Raw genomic sequence first — 16,578 nt, 5'->3', positions numbered from 1 at the left:
GATGAGTTTTAAGTTTAGATTTGAAGACCTCAGTTTGGCTACAGTGTCAAAAAGAAATTGAGGGTTGTGTTTGTTGTTACTGATTAAGTTAGAGGAATGCTGCTCTAACAGTGGAGAGAGCACACTTATATTTCAATATACACTTGTGCCACTAGAAGTACAGCGCTTCTGTTTTTGATTTGCACTCCATTCTCCTGCTTCAGAGCACATTTCCTCAATAAACCAGGATGCAGACCTCTTTGACCATCTAGTTTTGGTGGTGAGAGGAGCACCTGAAGCCAAGAGACTCGACAGAGCTGTGTTTAATACACTGGTACAATTTTTAGCTGAGTCTGTTTCTACAGTGAAAGGAGCCAGGACAAGAGCTGCTGAAGTTAATTTACCAATGAGTGGTAACAACATTTCAACTAACTGTATGAGTGCAAGATAGAGTTGTTTCAAATTTGAAAAGAAAGTGAACAGAGATAACAGAGGTGATGGGAGAGACAGTCAGACTATAGAAGCCTCTATCCCACAGGATAGAATCAAGTCAAGCGTTAACAGCACTGAGTAGGTTCACTCACAAACTGGGTGAAACCTAAAGTGTTAATAATTGCTAAAAATTCTCTACTTAAAGGGTCACAAGCTTTATTCTAGTGAATATTACAGTCACCAATAATTAGAATCTGGTTAATTTATGCAACAAGTTTTGAGATAAATTGTCCAAATTCTGCTCAGAGTTGTGAATAAGGGCCAGGTGGTCTGTCGAGTACCACAAGGTGGAATGGTCGTAGTCTTTTGTCATGGAAAGGGAAATTTATAACTAATGGAGATGGTTTCAAGACATATTGTATTTTTAGTGAGAAATTTAGACGGCCTGGGCACATGACGATGTGGGGGCTTGTGATTCTGTTTGGAGGAAACATATGCTTTGTGGGACACTTCACTGTCACCAGTGGTGGGAATGGTGACAAGTGCATGGTGATTTGCATTTGTAGAAAACATACTGATACTCCAAAACCCCACTTTCTATAACCCTAGCAGGGACTCTAATCACCTAGACCTGCTGAGCACTAGATCCCTAATGTCAAACCTGATTTAAACACCTGTCTATATTTCTACATAAAATAGTAGAACCTACTCCAGTAGGATGAAGACCAAAGAAGGCCACAAAAAAATCAAATCCCTGCTCACTACAAAGCCAGAGGTTCAAAAAAGTAAACCTGCTGTACATCCTGTCATCACCCTGCACAGGTAAGGGACCAGAAACAATTAATCAAAACCGACTCATGTTTCTGGCAAACTCAAATGTCCTGGCCAGGTTAGCTTTTGTGATCTTGGACTATTTTATCCTCATGTCATTGATGTCGACACAGAAAACTACAGATGGGTGACAGACTGAAGGAAAAAACTGAAATGAGTGGAGAGACAGGATGACAATGCTGCCATCTATAGGCCATGGTGTGTTATTGGATGGTTTTATGAGTATGAACATGATGTGAGTAATATGCTATGGCCATTGCAGTCGCTACATCTCAACTCAATTGAATACCTATTGTTGAATTTGGACTGACTTGTTAAGACACTGCTCTCCACCACCACCATCAAAACATGAGGGAAGGATGTTCCATCCCTCCAATAGAGTTCAGAGACTTGTACAATCAATGCCAAAGAGCATTGAAGCTGTTCTGGCGAGAAATGATGGACAAACACCTTGCTTGACACTTTGTGTTTTTCCATCAATTTGTCACCCATCTGTATGTTGCTCTAACTAGTGCTCGTGGTGCTGTTGGGAGAGGTTTGCCCTCAGGGTTTTCTGCCAGACAGCCTTGCTGCTACAGGACTTCCCTTTTCGCACTGCCAACAGAAACTATGTTATCGTATATACGTCTAGTGTTATTGATTTATTCAGTAACACTAGACAGAGTAGTTTGTCAACAGTATAGGTACTCTCATATTTATCCTTCTCAACAAAATAAATTTGCAGAAAAAAGCTAATTTGCAGGCTCAGGGTCTGAGCTGTGATAAGATAATACATTTTATGTGTTATACTGATACCTTATAGTGAGTATGATGAGACAAAACCACTGGCAGATAGCTTCAGCACTTAATTTCCCCTGAAGCAATCACTCTGAATAGTAAAGAGAAAATGTCTAACATTATGTATAAACATTTATGAAAATATATACTGTATACGTATGTGTAGGTTTCAGGGGAAATTGTGACTAAACTGCTTTCCGTTTTAATGTCTAGAGAGTAGCATTTAGCTGAAGACAAAGGATGTGGCTGTGTTGTTTGTGGTTAATATGATGGTCACACAAAAAAAGTCTGCAGCTTCCGCCCAGCTTTTCAAATCATGTCACACCTACATTTTTAAAAAAAGATCTACTGTGAAATTGCACTAAGACACTGTAAAAGTGTCAGTATATACTTTTAGTGAGAGCTTTGGTTTTAGTTCTGCTTACTTTAAATACTGTCAGGAATCAGTGTCATTACTCAAATAAAGGTTAGTGTCATCGTAAAATGTAACTAAGTAGTTTAAAATTTAAAATAATCATGGCATACTATAACTTTTACTGTAAATTGAAAAGCAAAAATCCCTTTCTAAAGGACACACTCAACCTCTCACCACTCAACCTATACACACAGAATAAACAATTAACACAATATTTGTTTGGTAAACAACACAATAGCAGGCTTATGAACACATTAACATTCTTGCAAGTTGTTTCAATTCCCTAAACCCTCTGTCACTTTTCAGCAGAAATCAGCAGTTCAAATTCATTTTGAGAACACAGTGTGGTTACGTTTCCTGTTGCTTCAACAAAAAAAAGCAGATGTCATAGAGACAGGAAAGCTGCTGTTCTGAGGTGAGTTCAGAAATGAATGTGTCACATACGCCCATCCAGTCTGCAGTGTATGTCTGCTGCTGAACTTCACCACACAGCAGATGCGTGACTCAACTCAGCAACATAGCATCTATATGTGAAGCTCAATGGAAAATGTGTCTTATCAAAGTCTTCGCTGTCATATGTAAGTTTTCATGCAATTGCATGAATTTTTGTGATTTATCAAAGTATTTCAAGAATATCTTCATGTACATTCAAATATGATTTCCACTGAAAATTCATGATTATTTGGTTTGACAGATTTCACTGCTATTTGTGCTGCTGCGGATCCTGAAGATGGTAAGACACGTTTGACATGCTGACAAAACATTAAGGCTAAGTCTGCAGTTTTTAATCATGAAAAACGTTTAGTCTGTAAGCAGTTGGACAAAAACATCTATCACTTCTGCAATGAATAAATAATTATTCTGTTTCCAAGTTCGTTTATGTGATTGTATATGGAAATATTGAACCTGTATTTATGTATTAAATGTTTTAGTAGTCTGTGCTAAGTCAGAATAAGACCAAAATAATGATTAGGAAGTAGAGCATGGGTTATGTAAACATGAGGAACATGAAGTACTTGTCATGAGTCTGACAGTTCCTACAATTAGGACTCCTACTAATGCAAGTTCGTATTTCAGTATTCTGTTGTGCAAACATTATGTTTTGTACATAGTTATGTTTTCTAAACTGTATTGTTAATGGAATGTAACTGCTCATGTGTCATCCAGTATATGTGATGGATAAAATAAAACCTGATAATATATTGTATAGCCCAATAATTATTTTCATTATTGATTTATAGGCATTTTTTTTCCCAATAAAATGATTGCCCAATTTGTCTATAAAATAGCAGAAAATAGAAAAGGTCCTGTCGTCTCAAGGAGCTACTAAAATTTTATTTAGCAGTCCAAAACCTGGTGTAGTTTGCCATCATGTATGACCAAGAAAAGTAACAAATCTTCACATCTGAGAAGCAGGAACCAGTGAATATTTGGCGTTTTAGCATGAAAAATTGATGTATTATTAATGTTGTAGCTGTTTAAACCTCCACTTGACATTTAGATAAAGCACAAATGTTGGCTGCTTTGATCTAAAGTTTATTCCTCAAACCTGTCCTTCTTTTCCACCAGCCACTATCATGTCCATCACCAGTTTTCCACCCACTGCTGTGCCAGGAATGATGGAAGCTGCAACTGTTTATGGTGAGATTATAACCTTTGTTTGTTTTTTGTTGCACATAAATGACTGTGAAGCTTCCTTCAATGTTATGAATTAAATTTATGACTTCCTGACATTAATCAGTTGGGTTTTCATACAGGTGATGTTAAGGTGCATATAGGTGATATGAGAAAATTGACCCAAAATCAATGTGTACATCACAGTATTCCACCTATTTTGGCCCAAAGATGAGAAATGACAAATGGCACCTGTGAAATCGCAATTACTCTCTGTACTGATTTGTATCAAGATGAAATCACCAAAGTTTGACTCTCTGCCTTTCAGGAGAAACCTGTTGCAATGTGCAAAATAAAACTGTAATAAATCCTTCTGTATATATCATATTATTAATATATCATTTGTATTTTATTGTGGAAGTTTGATGTGGAAAAACTTTGTAAGAATGTGTTCATGAATAATTTTAACTGTAGTCTGTAATTGTATTTATTTTAATCTCATTTAGAGCCACATTCCTAACTGCACTTAACACAACAAAAAACAAGACAAGAGTAACTAAAGTTACATTTTAACACTAAACTTCCCAATGCCAGTGGGCCTACATGTTATTTTCTAATTATATGAACACAATCAATAATATTTTTTATAAACTTCCAGAGCCTCCCACACCATCTCTGCAGCAACTTTCATCCTGGTTGGATGTGTTTACCTCTGAGAAAGTGGAGTTCAGTTGTACCATCAGTGGGAGCTCTGACTGGAACATCGTCTGGTACAGAAATGAAGTTGAGCTACAAGATGCAGATGTGTCCATTTCTGCCGAAAGATCAGTCCTTACAATCACTGCAACAAAACAAATGGAGGGAAGTTATACCTGTGAAGGTCAACACAAAACAAAGAGCATTACCACTCCAAGAAGCAACCCTCTTGAAGTTAAAGTTTATGGTAGGTTTCATTATGTTCCATCACCCATACTTTTTCTGAGTGTCTAGACAGAATATAATACAGAATAATTGAAATGTCACCCTTTTCTTTATTTTTTTCTGATCAGCAAACAACCCCAAGCCGTCTGTGAGCCGAGAACCAGACTTTGACAAGATGTTTCCTGGAGAGTCAGTCACCTTCAAATGCGTGGTCAATAAGTCCTCTGGATGGGAATATCTGTGGTACCATAATGGAAGTGAAATTCAAGGATCTAATACTGATACATACATCATAAATTCTATAGATCATTCTAAAAGTGGACAGTACCACTGCAAAGCCAAGAGAGGCAAAGACCCATTCTACACAGAGGAGAGTAAAACATCTCTGCAGGTCTCTGGTAAGCATACCATTGTACTGTATCACCAGCTAGGTCAAAATACACTACAACCATACGACCATTTCATTCATCTGGATGAGCCTTTTGGATACATGTATAGTACTTAAATATGAAAAGCTGACAATCTGAATAGCTAATAATGCACTTCACATTTTTGTGTTATTTTTCTTATCCTTTTCTAATGCAATGAGTGATTTTAATTAGGTTTTATCCTCAAGATTTCTTTGTGGTGCATATTTTCAGACCCACCTACACCATCCCTGAAGCTGCTGTCTTTCCGGTTGGATGTGTTCAAAGATGAGACAGTGACCTTTAGCTGTAATGTTGATGACCCTAACTGGACGTACACCTGGTACAAAAATGAACAGAAGCTGGACAGAAGAGATGAGGATGAAAATATTACTATCACTTCAGTCACTCAAACCGATCAAGGAGACTATGCCTGCAAAGCACACCTTAAATTCAGGCCTGTCAGCTCTGGATTCAGCAACAGAATGAATGTCATAGTTTATGGTGAGATTTCATACCTCTGTATAGCACAAGCCTACATTAACTTTACATGAATTCAGCTTTCTTAAAGCAGCTATAATCCATATTTTTATAATAACAATGACTTCAATGAAATGTCAAAACAGTGTGAAAGTAGTCACTTATGGTGATGAACCCGTAGAGAATTATTGCCCAAATTTGTAGCTCCCTTCGGCTAAATAGAATTTTAAAGTGAGTTGTAGTTCATTGTTAAGCTGTTTGGCCCTCAGCTTTGCCATGCTGGTTCACTTTCACCCCACTCATAGTGCTCTCAGCCACAGCAAAAAATTCTTTAATACCTACTGCACACTACCTGCCAAAGGGCAAACAGACAAAGGTCAGCTTACTTAGAAACTAGCTAGTGAATATATTAGAGCCTCGAGAGATGGCAGAGACCAAAAACAGAACTATGAGGGAAGTTACATTGGACTGGAAGTTTGGGTACAGAGCTAGCAAAGGTAACAAAATCTTGCATAAACCATACTAACGAACACATTGCATCGTGTTTGTTTAATCTGTGCAAAAACCTAACTGTGAGAATGTCAGCTTTAGGCAGAGCCAGGCTAGTTGTTTCTTACTTTTATCAGTTTTTTTGCTAAGCTAAGCTAACCAACCGTTGGCTGTACTGTTACATACATACATACATACAGATATCAGAATGGTATCTCCTCAGGTCTCACCAAGAGAGTGACTTAGCATATTCCCAAAACTTTTCTTTTACAAGTACAGTTATTACATCTTAATTGTAATATTTCATTAACTTAATTTAGGTGGTCATACTGATATACACTTAGTGGCCCCTTTGTGAGGTCTATTTCAATCCAATACAGCGGCTCTCTTGTAAATTCTACCTTTATGAAGTTTATAATGTTTTACAGTGTTTTTCCAAATGTATATTTATTGCTGAGAGCAAATTTAAAGGTGGTCTTGTACAGCACTATGTCATATTGGGAGGTGTTTCTGGTTTTTTTGCATACACAAGGGTGACAGGATATTACACCTCTGAATATAAAGCAGTGTGGTACAACAACGCTAACTATGACCTTCATCATAAATGTGGACTTTATGGCAGAACAGTCGTATTGGATTGTGTGATTGTATGTATATGACTGCATCACAAGCTTTGAGGTGCAGTGTAGCAGTAATTTCGTGTGAACTGTCTCTTTGTTTTAGAAAACACACCAGTGCCAACAATGAGCAGGGGCCCTGATTTTAACCCAATGTATGTTGGAGAAACAGTGAACTTCATCTGCAATGTTGATGTGTCCTCTGGCTGGAACTATCAGTGGTACAAAGATGGAAATGACCTCTCACTACCTGCCACCAGCAAAACCATCAGCATCCCTCTAAGTCTTTCTCATGGGGGAAAATACTCATGCAAGGCCACCAGAAGTGAAAAAACATCAACAGACCACAGTGCAGAAATATCACTAGATGTTCACAGTAAGTAAAAACAGCAAGTTGTATTATTTAAAACATAGCGTTAAAGAAAAGCTCAAATTGTTTGTTGTAAATGTGCAATATGCTAATCATATATGTAAATGAAGTTGTCATTTACCGTTGTCTTGCTGTTGTCACGCCTTAAAAAACCTCAAGCTGCTTTGAATTCAGTAAAACAGCATTTTGAGAGCATCTAGCTTCCGTTATTTTTATGCCTATTCTGTTGAAACAGGATGTTGTGGTGTGGTATAATGCAGGGAGGGATCGCTCAGAAGTATGCAGTATGTCTATGTACCACTGGAATATCAGTTAGAGAAAGGATGTTTTGTGCAATCTATGAGCTCAGTCCATAGTTTCAAATTTTTTTTTTTTTTTTTTTACAACTGTTAAAAAACTGGTCTCTGCTTCCTTTATGTTAATACAATACTTGATTTAGGCAGTTGTTTCTTCTCTAAATCACGTGAATAATGGGCCATTGTGTTTTGATTTGACATCCTCGTCATCGCACCCCAGATGCTTAGGTTGACAAGGCCGTTGTACGCTCTTTGTGCTCTCAAAAAGAACATGGTGGTTACTTTATGTTCGAAATTAATCAGACAAAGCACCTTTATGTATTTTGTCTCCTTAGCTGGTTTCTTACTTTAAACATTTTTTCCAGCATTACATCTCAGTGAATTAGTTGCTTTTCTTTGTCTTATTGAAAGTAAACTTAATATTTAAAAAAAAGCCATTTTAGAAAATTATAGACCACACGGTTACCGAATTCTTCAAGAAAATAACCTGAAGATTACTTGATAGAAAGTTGGTTGCAGCTGCAAAGATGATATCTCTAAGGATATGCAAAGTGGCTAATGTGTCTTGTGTGTTTTTAGAAATTCCAGTTCCATCTTTAAAGAACATAACCCAGTGGTTGGATGTGTTCCCCACTGAGAGCGTGACGTTGAGCTGCGGCATGGATGAAGGCTCTGGCTGGAAATATACATGGTACAAAGATGCAGAGGAAGTCCAGCTTGATACTACTGTCTCTTTTAACTTGAATGGAGCAACTTTTTCCATCATTTCTGCTTCAGTGAAACATGCTGGACAATATAACTGTAAGGGACACCTCCAGGATAGGTCTGTCCACAGCACCTCTAGCTCTGCACTTACTCTCACAGTGTATGGTGAGTTTTCTTTTAAATTTGAACAAAAATAAAAATACTTAATTTTGGGGGAATCTATAATAGGGAATGTTTTCTTTATTTTAGGTACAATTAAAACATTTTTTTCAAGATTAGGCCAAGGGGTTGGGGTGGGATAAATACCTGTTAAAGACACCTCTGATAACTTGTAATTTTACACACTCAGATAAGAAACCCAGTGTCGTACTGACACAGGATCCAAAGTACAAGGTGATGTTCCCTGGGGAATCCGTTTCCTTCAGCTGTCACATTAATGTCTCCTCCGGATGGGAGTTCCTGTGGTACAAAGATGTGGATGAACTTGGTGTATCTGAAAACATGTATTTGGTCAACTCCATTGGGACAGCAAATAGGGGATCATATAAGTGCAAAGCAAAAAGAGGCAGGAATAAAGCCTTCATCTCTGATTCTAGTGAGGTTATACATCTTGAAGTTGAAGGTAAGTTTCTGTTGACTTCCCCCAAAATATTTTTTGTACTATGGAGGCATTGAGTTTTCAGCTGTGTTTCTGCAGTGCATCTTTAGTCAGTTATGATGCTGTTATCTGACTGGTCAGATATTTGATGAACAGTTAATGACCACTGGTATGACAGAATACACACATACATTTCTTCTGCTTTGTGTCTTTAGAGAAAAAGCCGAAGCCCCTGGTGACTCAAGATCCAAATGTTGACATGGTCTATGCTGGAGAGTCAGTGTCCTTCAAATGTGAAGTTGCAATCTCATCTGGTTGGAAGTATAAGTGGAAGAAAAATGGAAGAGCATTTTTTTACAGCAGTAGCCTTACAATCAGTAATGCCAGTTTATCACATAGTGGGACTTATGAGTGCATGGCCAAAAGAGACAAATCAGATTACCATTCAGAGCAGAGTGATAAACTGGTCTTACGAGTATCTGGTGAGCCAAAGAAAGTAATACTTTGTATTAATGTGTGATGTGTGTTTAGATGAATAATGCTGTCTTCATCTGTGTTTATGGTTTTCATGCTATGATAAAAATCTTATAAAATCTATAATCAAGATAAATTCAAGGATATTTTGTAGAATAATACAAGTGGCTAACGTGTCTGTGTTTTTTTTAGAAATTCCTGTTCCATCTTTGAAGAACATGACCCAGTGGTTGGATGTGTTCCCCTCTGAGAGTGTGAAGTTTTGGTGTGGGATGAATGGCAGCTCTGACTGGAAATATACATGGTACAAAGATGAACAGGAGGTCCAGCCTGATGATACTGTGTCTTTTGACACAGATAAAACTACTCTTTCCATCAGTTCTGCTTCAGCCTCACACCGTGGACAGTACAGCTGTTTAGGAAAGCTTAAGAGCAGGTCTGTCACCAGCACTGTCAGCTCTGGACTAGCACTCAGTGTCTATGGTGAGATTTTATTCTACTTCTTTTTTTTGTTGTTGTTGCCACAATTCTTTAGAATAACATTTTTTAATTCATTGTTTAATATTGACTTGTCACACCGTAGGAGGCCAGTGGGGAGTATATTAAGTGAAAACAATCATTTCAAAGCAGCAGTTTGACAGTTTTGGTAAATTATTTGCTTTCTTGCTAAGTACAAGAGCAATACCACTTTTATATCTGTCATGTTCAATATAAAGCTACAACCAATAGACGGTTGGCTTAATGACTTGGAGCACTGGGGAAACAGCTAGCCTGGCCCCATCCAAAGGTTTAAAAAAATTCACCTATCTTCAGGAAGCACATTGAGCACATAGCCCCTTGCAAAACCACACATTGTTTTTTATTATTTTCTTTTAAGATTAAACAAACAAGATTGTGTTGGGTGTTAATTAGTGAGCATTAAGGGAGCTGGTAGACAGATTGTGTTACCTTTGGACAGAGCCAGGCTAGCTGTTTTCTCCTGCCTCCAGTCTTTATGCTAAGCTAACCCAGCCATCAGACAAGAGAGTGTTGGTATCAATCTTCTCATCTGTCTCTCACAAGGAAGTGAATAAGTGTTTTTTTCCAAAATGTCTTTAAGTAAACTGGGGGGGGGGGAAATGTTTTTTTGAGACATTTAAATACTGTTGTACTATTAGCATTGGCATGATTATCACTCCTCAGATACAAAACCCAGAGTCACACTGATGAAGAATCCCAACTACGATGTGATGCACACTGAAGATTCAGTCTCCTTCAGCTGTCACATTAATGTCTCTTCTGGATGGGAGTACCTGTGGTACAAAGATGGCACTCTGATTGATCCACTAGCATCTGGAAACAATCATAACATCAGTTCTGTTATGACGGCAAACACTGGATCATATAAATGCCAAGTTAAAAGAGGTACACTTTTCCAGTCAGACCAGAGTGAAGCTGTAAGGCTCAATATCGAAGGTGGGTTTTGTTTTCTTCCTCTTTGATTTTTTTGTATGTACGCCAGTGTTAAATGTGTTTATCACAGTTCGTGTTTACTGCAGAGCGCCCACAGGCTCACATAATCCTGTTAACTGGCTGGTCAGAAGTCTTTTCCACTGACAGCTTGGTGCTCAAATGTGAGGTTCAGGAAAGCACGGACATGTGGAACTACACATGGTAATACTCCTCAAAAATACTCTTTAATACTATAGAGGAAATATTTCTAAATGCATTCATATATGTACCATGTGGATTCTCGCCTTTATGAAAATTCAACATCAATGCAGAGAATTCAACATGTAAAATTTAAACAGGTTCCAAAATGGAAACCCAATTGAGCAGCCGCCTTCTGAGAGACACATAGTCACACCCCAGAGTGACCCAGAGCAGAGCCTGTACACCTGCTATGGCAGTCGTACTGGGAGACCATCTTATTCAAAACTCAGCATTTCTTACAAGACCAAGAACCTTCGTGAGTACAAGTGAAGCCTGGAAGTTATGAGTTTTTATTCTACAAATATTCTCTCTCTCATTCTCTCTTTTTTCATTTTAATCTGCAGTTTTGAAGAGGAGGGTGCTTCTGTCCATCTCTGGCTGTCTCTTCTTTGGCCTCATTGCTGTCTTCCTCGGATGCATTATCCTCAGAGTATTCCGCAAACCAGGTGTTACTTTAGTTTGGTACATTATTAAAGCAGCTAAAATCAATAATGTTTTAATAACAATGTATCAAATGACAATGTAAAAACAATGTGACAATGTGGTCGCTTGGAGAGACGAAACTAAAGATAATTATCACCCAAATCTTTATGGGTTTATAGTGTGTTTCAGCACATCCTGACATCTTGACTTCTTCATGATAAATATTTCAACATAAAATAATGAAGAAAAGCCACAACGAGTTAACCTTTTCCTATGTTTTCTCATCACGTAGCTGATGATGAAGACAAGCCGGAAGAGGAAAATCTGTTTCTCACCATGGCTCAGATGAAGGAGCGTACTGGTATGCTAACACCACCTCCCTGTGGTTTTTGGTCACTCTCTCCGCATATACTGCAGATACTGCCCCACCAATGATTCGTTACTGAGCTATTTTTGAATTTGCTATTTGTGAAACTCCCCACAAACATTTTCAAGTTGGCCTTTAGCTGTTGGTGCTCTTGTGTTCAAGTTCCTTCCTCCCTCGTGCAGATGCACCCTGTCCACTGGTTGATTACATCACCGATGAAGCACTGAATGCACCACCTAAAGGTAAATGACCCAGGCGTGCATAAAACAGATAATTTAGAATTTATTATTTCTAATTGGGCTGCAACTAATGCTTATTCTCATTCTTGATTAATGTGCTGATTGTTTTTTCAATCATTCTATTATTTGTTTAGTATATAAAATAGACAGAAAACTAGTGAAAAGTCCATCCCAGTTTTCCAGAACTAAAGGTGATGCAGATCACAAAAGACCAATAAAACCAGAAAATAATGACATAACTGTGTATTTTTGGCTTAGTGTCCAATTATCATAATAGTTGACCATTCATTTTCTGTCAATGATTGATTGATAACAAGGTGTTTCAATTCAATTTCTGAAGGTTCCCTGTGCTCATTGCTCACTGACAGTTTCTGCTTTTATCGTTTGGTTTTCTTAAAACAATCTGAACTGCAGAAGGGGATGAAAATGGCATGATTTCCAGTGAAACAACACCACTACCCATAACCACAAAGGAGGACCAAGGTAATATTACAAATGCATTTTTCTAATGAAACATTTTCTCTGTGATGATGGGTACAACACCCATCAGCCAGTTTCTCTGTAGCTGACATATAATGTATTACTGAGCCATCCTTTCACATCTTGCTGTTTGTGTCTTTCCAGCTGAGGTGGCTGAGAGCCATGATACAGAAGAAAACAACGGTGGGCTGGTTTCCTTCAAACAATGAGTTATAACTTTATGCCTGTAAAGTTGTCACTCATTGAAGGAGACTTACTACAGCCCTGTGAAGCTTTAAGGGTCATTGCACACCAAAAAATAAAATCTTTGAATGAATTAAAACTGGAGAGACAGTTTAGCTGTTATGCAATGCTTGGGCAAGACCACATCTAAGGATCAGCTTGTCTGGCTCAGCTCTACATAGTCAGACTCTCAGCCTCAGTTTTGCTTTCACCTAAACATTAACGGTCTGAGGTTCAATTTTTAAGTATTATTTTAAGTACACCTGGGGATCAATGGGGTTGCATAAATGATGAGTTTAAAAGGTCAGTTGTTCTAGTGGCATCTTTTTAGAGACTTCGAGTCGAGTAAATTCATTAGGATCTATCCTCTCGGGACAGTGTTGGCAATCAATTGTCATGGGAATTCATCAAATAGTTGACAAGATATTACACCTTGAATCAATGGATAGAATATAACTGTATACGTTTGTTCTTCATACATTACCTTACTTTGTAATTGTACATCTTTGTTATTGATATAATTGTATTGATGATGTCAAATGCACTGTTTAACTGTGAAACATTATTTATGTAATAAGCATCTATCAAATACATTGTTAGCTTCCAGTTTTTGCATGAACTGTACATAATGTGATGTTTTCCAGGATAATTTATCAGTTCTCCAGTTCTCCACTATCAGTAGTGTTTCAGTTCTTAGAACAAACACCAGATGTCAGTAGATATAACTTGGGCTTATCCAAACCTTATTTAATGTTATGTTTCAACAACAGTTATGGCTTTGTTCTTCTAAGCGACCAGTTGGATACTGCATGATGTATTTATCTAGAAATTCAAGCATTTTGTGTCTCCCTGTGAAATTATCAAAATAAAAAATACAAAATGTTGCCATGAGTGTTCAATAAAACATATGTTCAACCGGTGATGATTTCACAAGTAGGCTGATCTGTGGTTCAGTCAAGTGGGGAGATCTTGTTTGCCTGTAACAAGACAGGACAAAAGACACAAGGAAAACAGAGTAAATATCCAGCCAAACCTTTAAAACAAAAGCTATTTATTGACAGAAAATGCACGTAGACTCACTGCAAACAACACACTTACTGACTCACATCTACTTAAGGATATCAGCTAGTTTCTCCACATAGTACTCATAGTTCTCCTGACAGTCCTCCCAGGGTGTAAAGCTCTGGTCCTCCTTCTCAACATACGTCTCCCAAACATGCAGGAAATCCGATGGCTTCATCATCCGCAGTTTGCAGCCGGCACTCGCCAGAGCCCGGAGCCCTTCTGCTATCTCCGGCTGCTCCCACTCAAAGAGACGGGAGCAGAATATACAGAGACGGAGCTTTTTGCGCTGCTGGAGGATGCTGGCCAGCTTGGCTGCACAGGCCACACAGGGACTGGATGATACATACCATGTGATATCATGCTCCTGGGAAGAGTTAGGGAGCACCTGGAAAGGAAAGAGTGGGGATTTACTGAGGTATTAAGGAGAAAAATCATATAAGAAAACGGCAACTGTTGCAAACTAATAGAAGTCAGATCTCCAATGGGGTTTAACAGTGAGAGCAGCTGAGCGTGAGCATTCATTACCTGTTGAAAGAAGGCCTCTTCAGCATGAGCTGTGGCATGTTCATCCTCCATATAACCTTTCAGAGGCTCTGTGCTGCCTCCTGCTGTATCCACCCTGAAGCACAGTAGGGTTTTGTTCCTCCCTGATGAGTACTCCACGTTCCTGAACTGAAACTTGAAGTAAAAAGGGCTCATCTGTTCCCTGGTGGGCAGTGAAAGTGAGAGTTTTCTTAAATCTATTATAAAGTAGTCTGTTTCCTTTTCAGAGAATATGAAAGCTAGGGTCTCATAAAACACTTTAACAGCACTCACTGTCATCGTCATTGGCTTTTTTTTTTTAGTGCATGAAGGTTAGATTACCAGGACTAAGTGAAAAAATAATCAGCATTATGCATCTGTCAACAATACTTTCAAAGTAATTTGTCACCTTTTATTGTGGTAACTGGAAGCGCCTTTCCATCTGAAAAGGCGTTCACTTCTTCACCTGACACTGTGAGCATTAGTCACTCATTTTATGATGAACTTTTCAACAAACTACGACGGTTAGACGATGGTAAAAACAAAAAAAAGTGATCATGGTAAGCCCTCAGTAAAGACGATGGTAACACAGGGAATAAAATATTAAGGCCACCACTGAGTAAACTTTCTATAAATATTACTGGATTTCAAATCATCCCATTATCTCTGGATGTGCCGGGCCCTTCATGATTCAGCCACTCTACCAAACACATACTCCTCCTGCCTTTCTTTTAGTAAGCAATTGTTATATTTTACATTAATAGCCAGATGGATTACAGAAATAGATCTCTGATAGCTTTGATATCAAACAGCTAATACTCAAAGGTAAAGGAATGGGGAACAGATGCTAGGCAGAGTGATACAGGACGGGCCGGCATCTGTGTCGGCTCTGTGACTCATTCCTATTCTTACCGCTGTGTTAGTAAGGATGGCAGGTGCAAGTTATTCGTATCCTTCCCCACTGAAAGCAAGTATAGAACAAACATTGGGAAAAATATGACCCAAAGAAAAACAGAATACAAAGAAAAAATATTTAATCTACGAAGAACATAACCCAAAAGTGGATGTGTTAAGAGAGCAAAATAGGTTTGTAAGTAGGACATGCTGACTAATAACTCATGTGGAGCATATATTAAATCTTACCCACCCTGTGACAATCTCAAATGGTGGCAGCTCTATGGGCTGAAACTCTCCATTTTCTTCACTGTTCCCCACCTCCGTTCCTGTTGCCCCTCCACTTTCCCCATTCCTCTTCTCTTCCTCCGTTTTAGGCTGCTCAGGGGTCTTCTCTGGCTTCTTCACAACTTTGTCAGGCTTTTTCACATTTTTTTCCTTCCCCTTTTCCTTGTCTTTGTCCTTCTCATCATTTGTTTTGGTTTCCACCTTCTTCTCTTTCTTCTTAACACTGAGCCGGCTGTTTCTGTCAGCCATGATTTTGTGTAAGTGGGTGACAGTGTTAGATAAAGAGAGAGAGGGAGGGAGAGAAGGGTGGGGGTGGGGGTGGGTGGGGGGGTAGTGTAAGTGGAGTGATAACCCTAGTGGTTTTACAGAAATAGATCCTATTGTGTGCTGTGGCTGGAGTCATAACATGTGCATGTCTGGCCAGGGCAGGGGTAAGTGCCTCTGTTAACTCACTCCCCCTCTTTCCATGCCCTGGCTATTAAAAGGCCAAACACAAGATTGAGTGCCAATGTGCTGCATCATGAAAGTAGGCCAGGACAGGACTTACATTTCTTCCAACCAAACTTTATGCCAAATTAACACAGCAAAATGCCATATTTATGTATAAATGTACTCCCTCAAACACAGCGTGTGGCAGCCTTTTAATCCATCAGGCTTTAAGTGTCAACGGGCCAGCAACAGGCAGGTTATTAATAACGATGCTTGGTTATGTGTGTCTGTGTGTATGGGGTAACCAGGGCTCTGTTGATACTGAACACCACTTTTGTTTGTGCCAGCTCTCATGTCCTGCTGCCCATTAGCCCTTAGCAAAACACCAAGGCCAGCTAAAGGGCACCCCATATAGGGAAAGACTGTTAGGTGGGCAGTACAAACAAATACAAACACATAAAGTGTAGGAAGAATATTTGTCTCTGGAGTGCAGTGTGGCCTAGTGTGCACGTGCCCGTGAGCAATCAATCTGTGAAATCACCCTGCATCAAT

General features: G+C 38.7%; 2 protein-coding genes across 5 annotated transcripts; one reads left to right on the top strand and one right to left on the bottom strand.

The window, feature by feature from the left end:
- The first annotated feature begins 2,861 nt into the window (after nucleotides 1-2,861).
- On the top strand, nucleotides 2,862-13,712 carry LOC139620597 (cell adhesion molecule CEACAM5). Of its 3 annotated transcripts, none has more exons than XR_011690851.1 (19): nucleotides 2,862-3,012; nucleotides 3,129-3,167; nucleotides 4,004-4,075; nucleotides 4,707-4,991; nucleotides 5,098-5,367; nucleotides 5,611-5,880; nucleotides 7,069-7,338; nucleotides 8,208-8,498; nucleotides 8,683-8,955; nucleotides 9,147-9,413; nucleotides 9,598-9,888; nucleotides 10,588-10,860; nucleotides 10,944-11,058; nucleotides 11,196-11,353; nucleotides 11,442-11,543; nucleotides 11,813-11,881; nucleotides 12,050-12,129; nucleotides 12,541-12,609; nucleotides 12,751-12,820. XR_011690851.1 is itself a non-coding variant. In XM_071476291.1 (19 exons), the coding sequence occupies exons 1-19, from the start codon at nucleotides 2,982-2,984 to the stop codon at nucleotides 12,813-12,815; spliced, it is 3,270 nt and encodes a 1,089-aa protein (XP_071332392.1). In that variant the 5' UTR covers nucleotides 2,862-2,981; the 3' UTR covers nucleotides 12,816-13,712. The 3 variants fall into 3 exon arrangements, 2 of the variants coding, with proteins under 2 accessions (XP_071332392.1, XP_071332393.1); XM_071476291.1 differs by having other exon boundaries at nucleotides 12,070-12,129; nucleotides 12,751-13,712; XM_071476292.1 differs by lacking the exon at nucleotides 12,751-12,820 and having other exon boundaries at nucleotides 12,541-12,623.
- apobec2b (apolipoprotein B mRNA editing enzyme, catalytic polypeptide-like 2b) lies at nucleotides 13,551-15,906 on the bottom strand. 2 transcript variants are annotated; one of them, XM_071476296.1, is made up of 4 exons: nucleotides 15,563-15,906; nucleotides 14,419-14,599; nucleotides 13,927-14,278; nucleotides 13,551-13,805 (listed from the first exon to the last, which is right to left on the bottom strand). In XM_071476296.1, the coding sequence occupies exons 1-3, from the start codon at nucleotides 15,844-15,846 to the stop codon at nucleotides 13,937-13,939; spliced, it is 807 nt and encodes a 268-aa protein (XP_071332397.1). In that variant the 5' UTR covers nucleotides 15,847-15,906; the 3' UTR covers nucleotides 13,551-13,805; nucleotides 13,927-13,936. The 2 variants fall into 2 exon arrangements, with proteins under 2 accessions (XP_071332397.1, XP_071332398.1); XM_071476297.1 differs by having other exon boundaries at nucleotides 13,935-14,278; nucleotides 15,563-15,897.
- Between the last annotated feature and the right edge of the window lie 672 nt (nucleotides 15,907-16,578).

The sequence above is a fragment of the Trachinotus anak genome, unplaced genomic scaffold (genome assembly GCF_046630095.1).
Source record: "Trachinotus anak isolate AG129_WGS33_773 ecotype Australia unplaced genomic scaffold, CSIRO_AGI_Tana_v1 ptg000004l, whole genome shotgun sequence".
NCBI lineage: Eukaryota > Metazoa > Chordata > Actinopteri > Carangiformes > Carangidae > Trachinotus > Trachinotus anak.
Note: the sequence above shows the minus strand (reverse complement) of the source record. Positions and strands in the feature narration are given on the sequence as shown.

Bases quoted from the DNA above. Each gene is read 5' to 3' on its own strand.
- apobec2b (XM_071476296.1), bottom strand. From the start codon at position 15,846: ATGGCTGACAGAAACAGCCGGCTCAGTGTTAAGAAGAAAGAGAAGAAG. The intron at 14,600-15,562 runs GTGGGTAAGATT...ACTGCCCACCAG, and splicing joins CCATTTGAGATTGTCACAGG to GGAACAGATGAGCCCTTTTT. The intron at 14,279-14,418 runs GTAATGAATGCT...TTTCCTTTCCAG, and splicing joins AAGAGGCCTTCTTTCAACAG to GTGCTCCCTAACTCTTCCCA.
- LOC139620597 (XM_071476291.1), top strand. From the start codon at position 2,982: ATGTGTCTTATCAAAGTCTTCGCTGTCATAT. The intron at 4,076-4,706 runs GTGAGATTATAA...ATAAACTTCCAG, and splicing joins GGAAGCTGCAACTGTTTATG to AGCCTCCCACACCATCTCTG. The intron at 9,889-10,587 runs GTGAGATTTTAT...ATCACTCCTCAG, and splicing joins ACTAGCACTCAGTGTCTATG to ATACAAAACCCAGAGTCACA.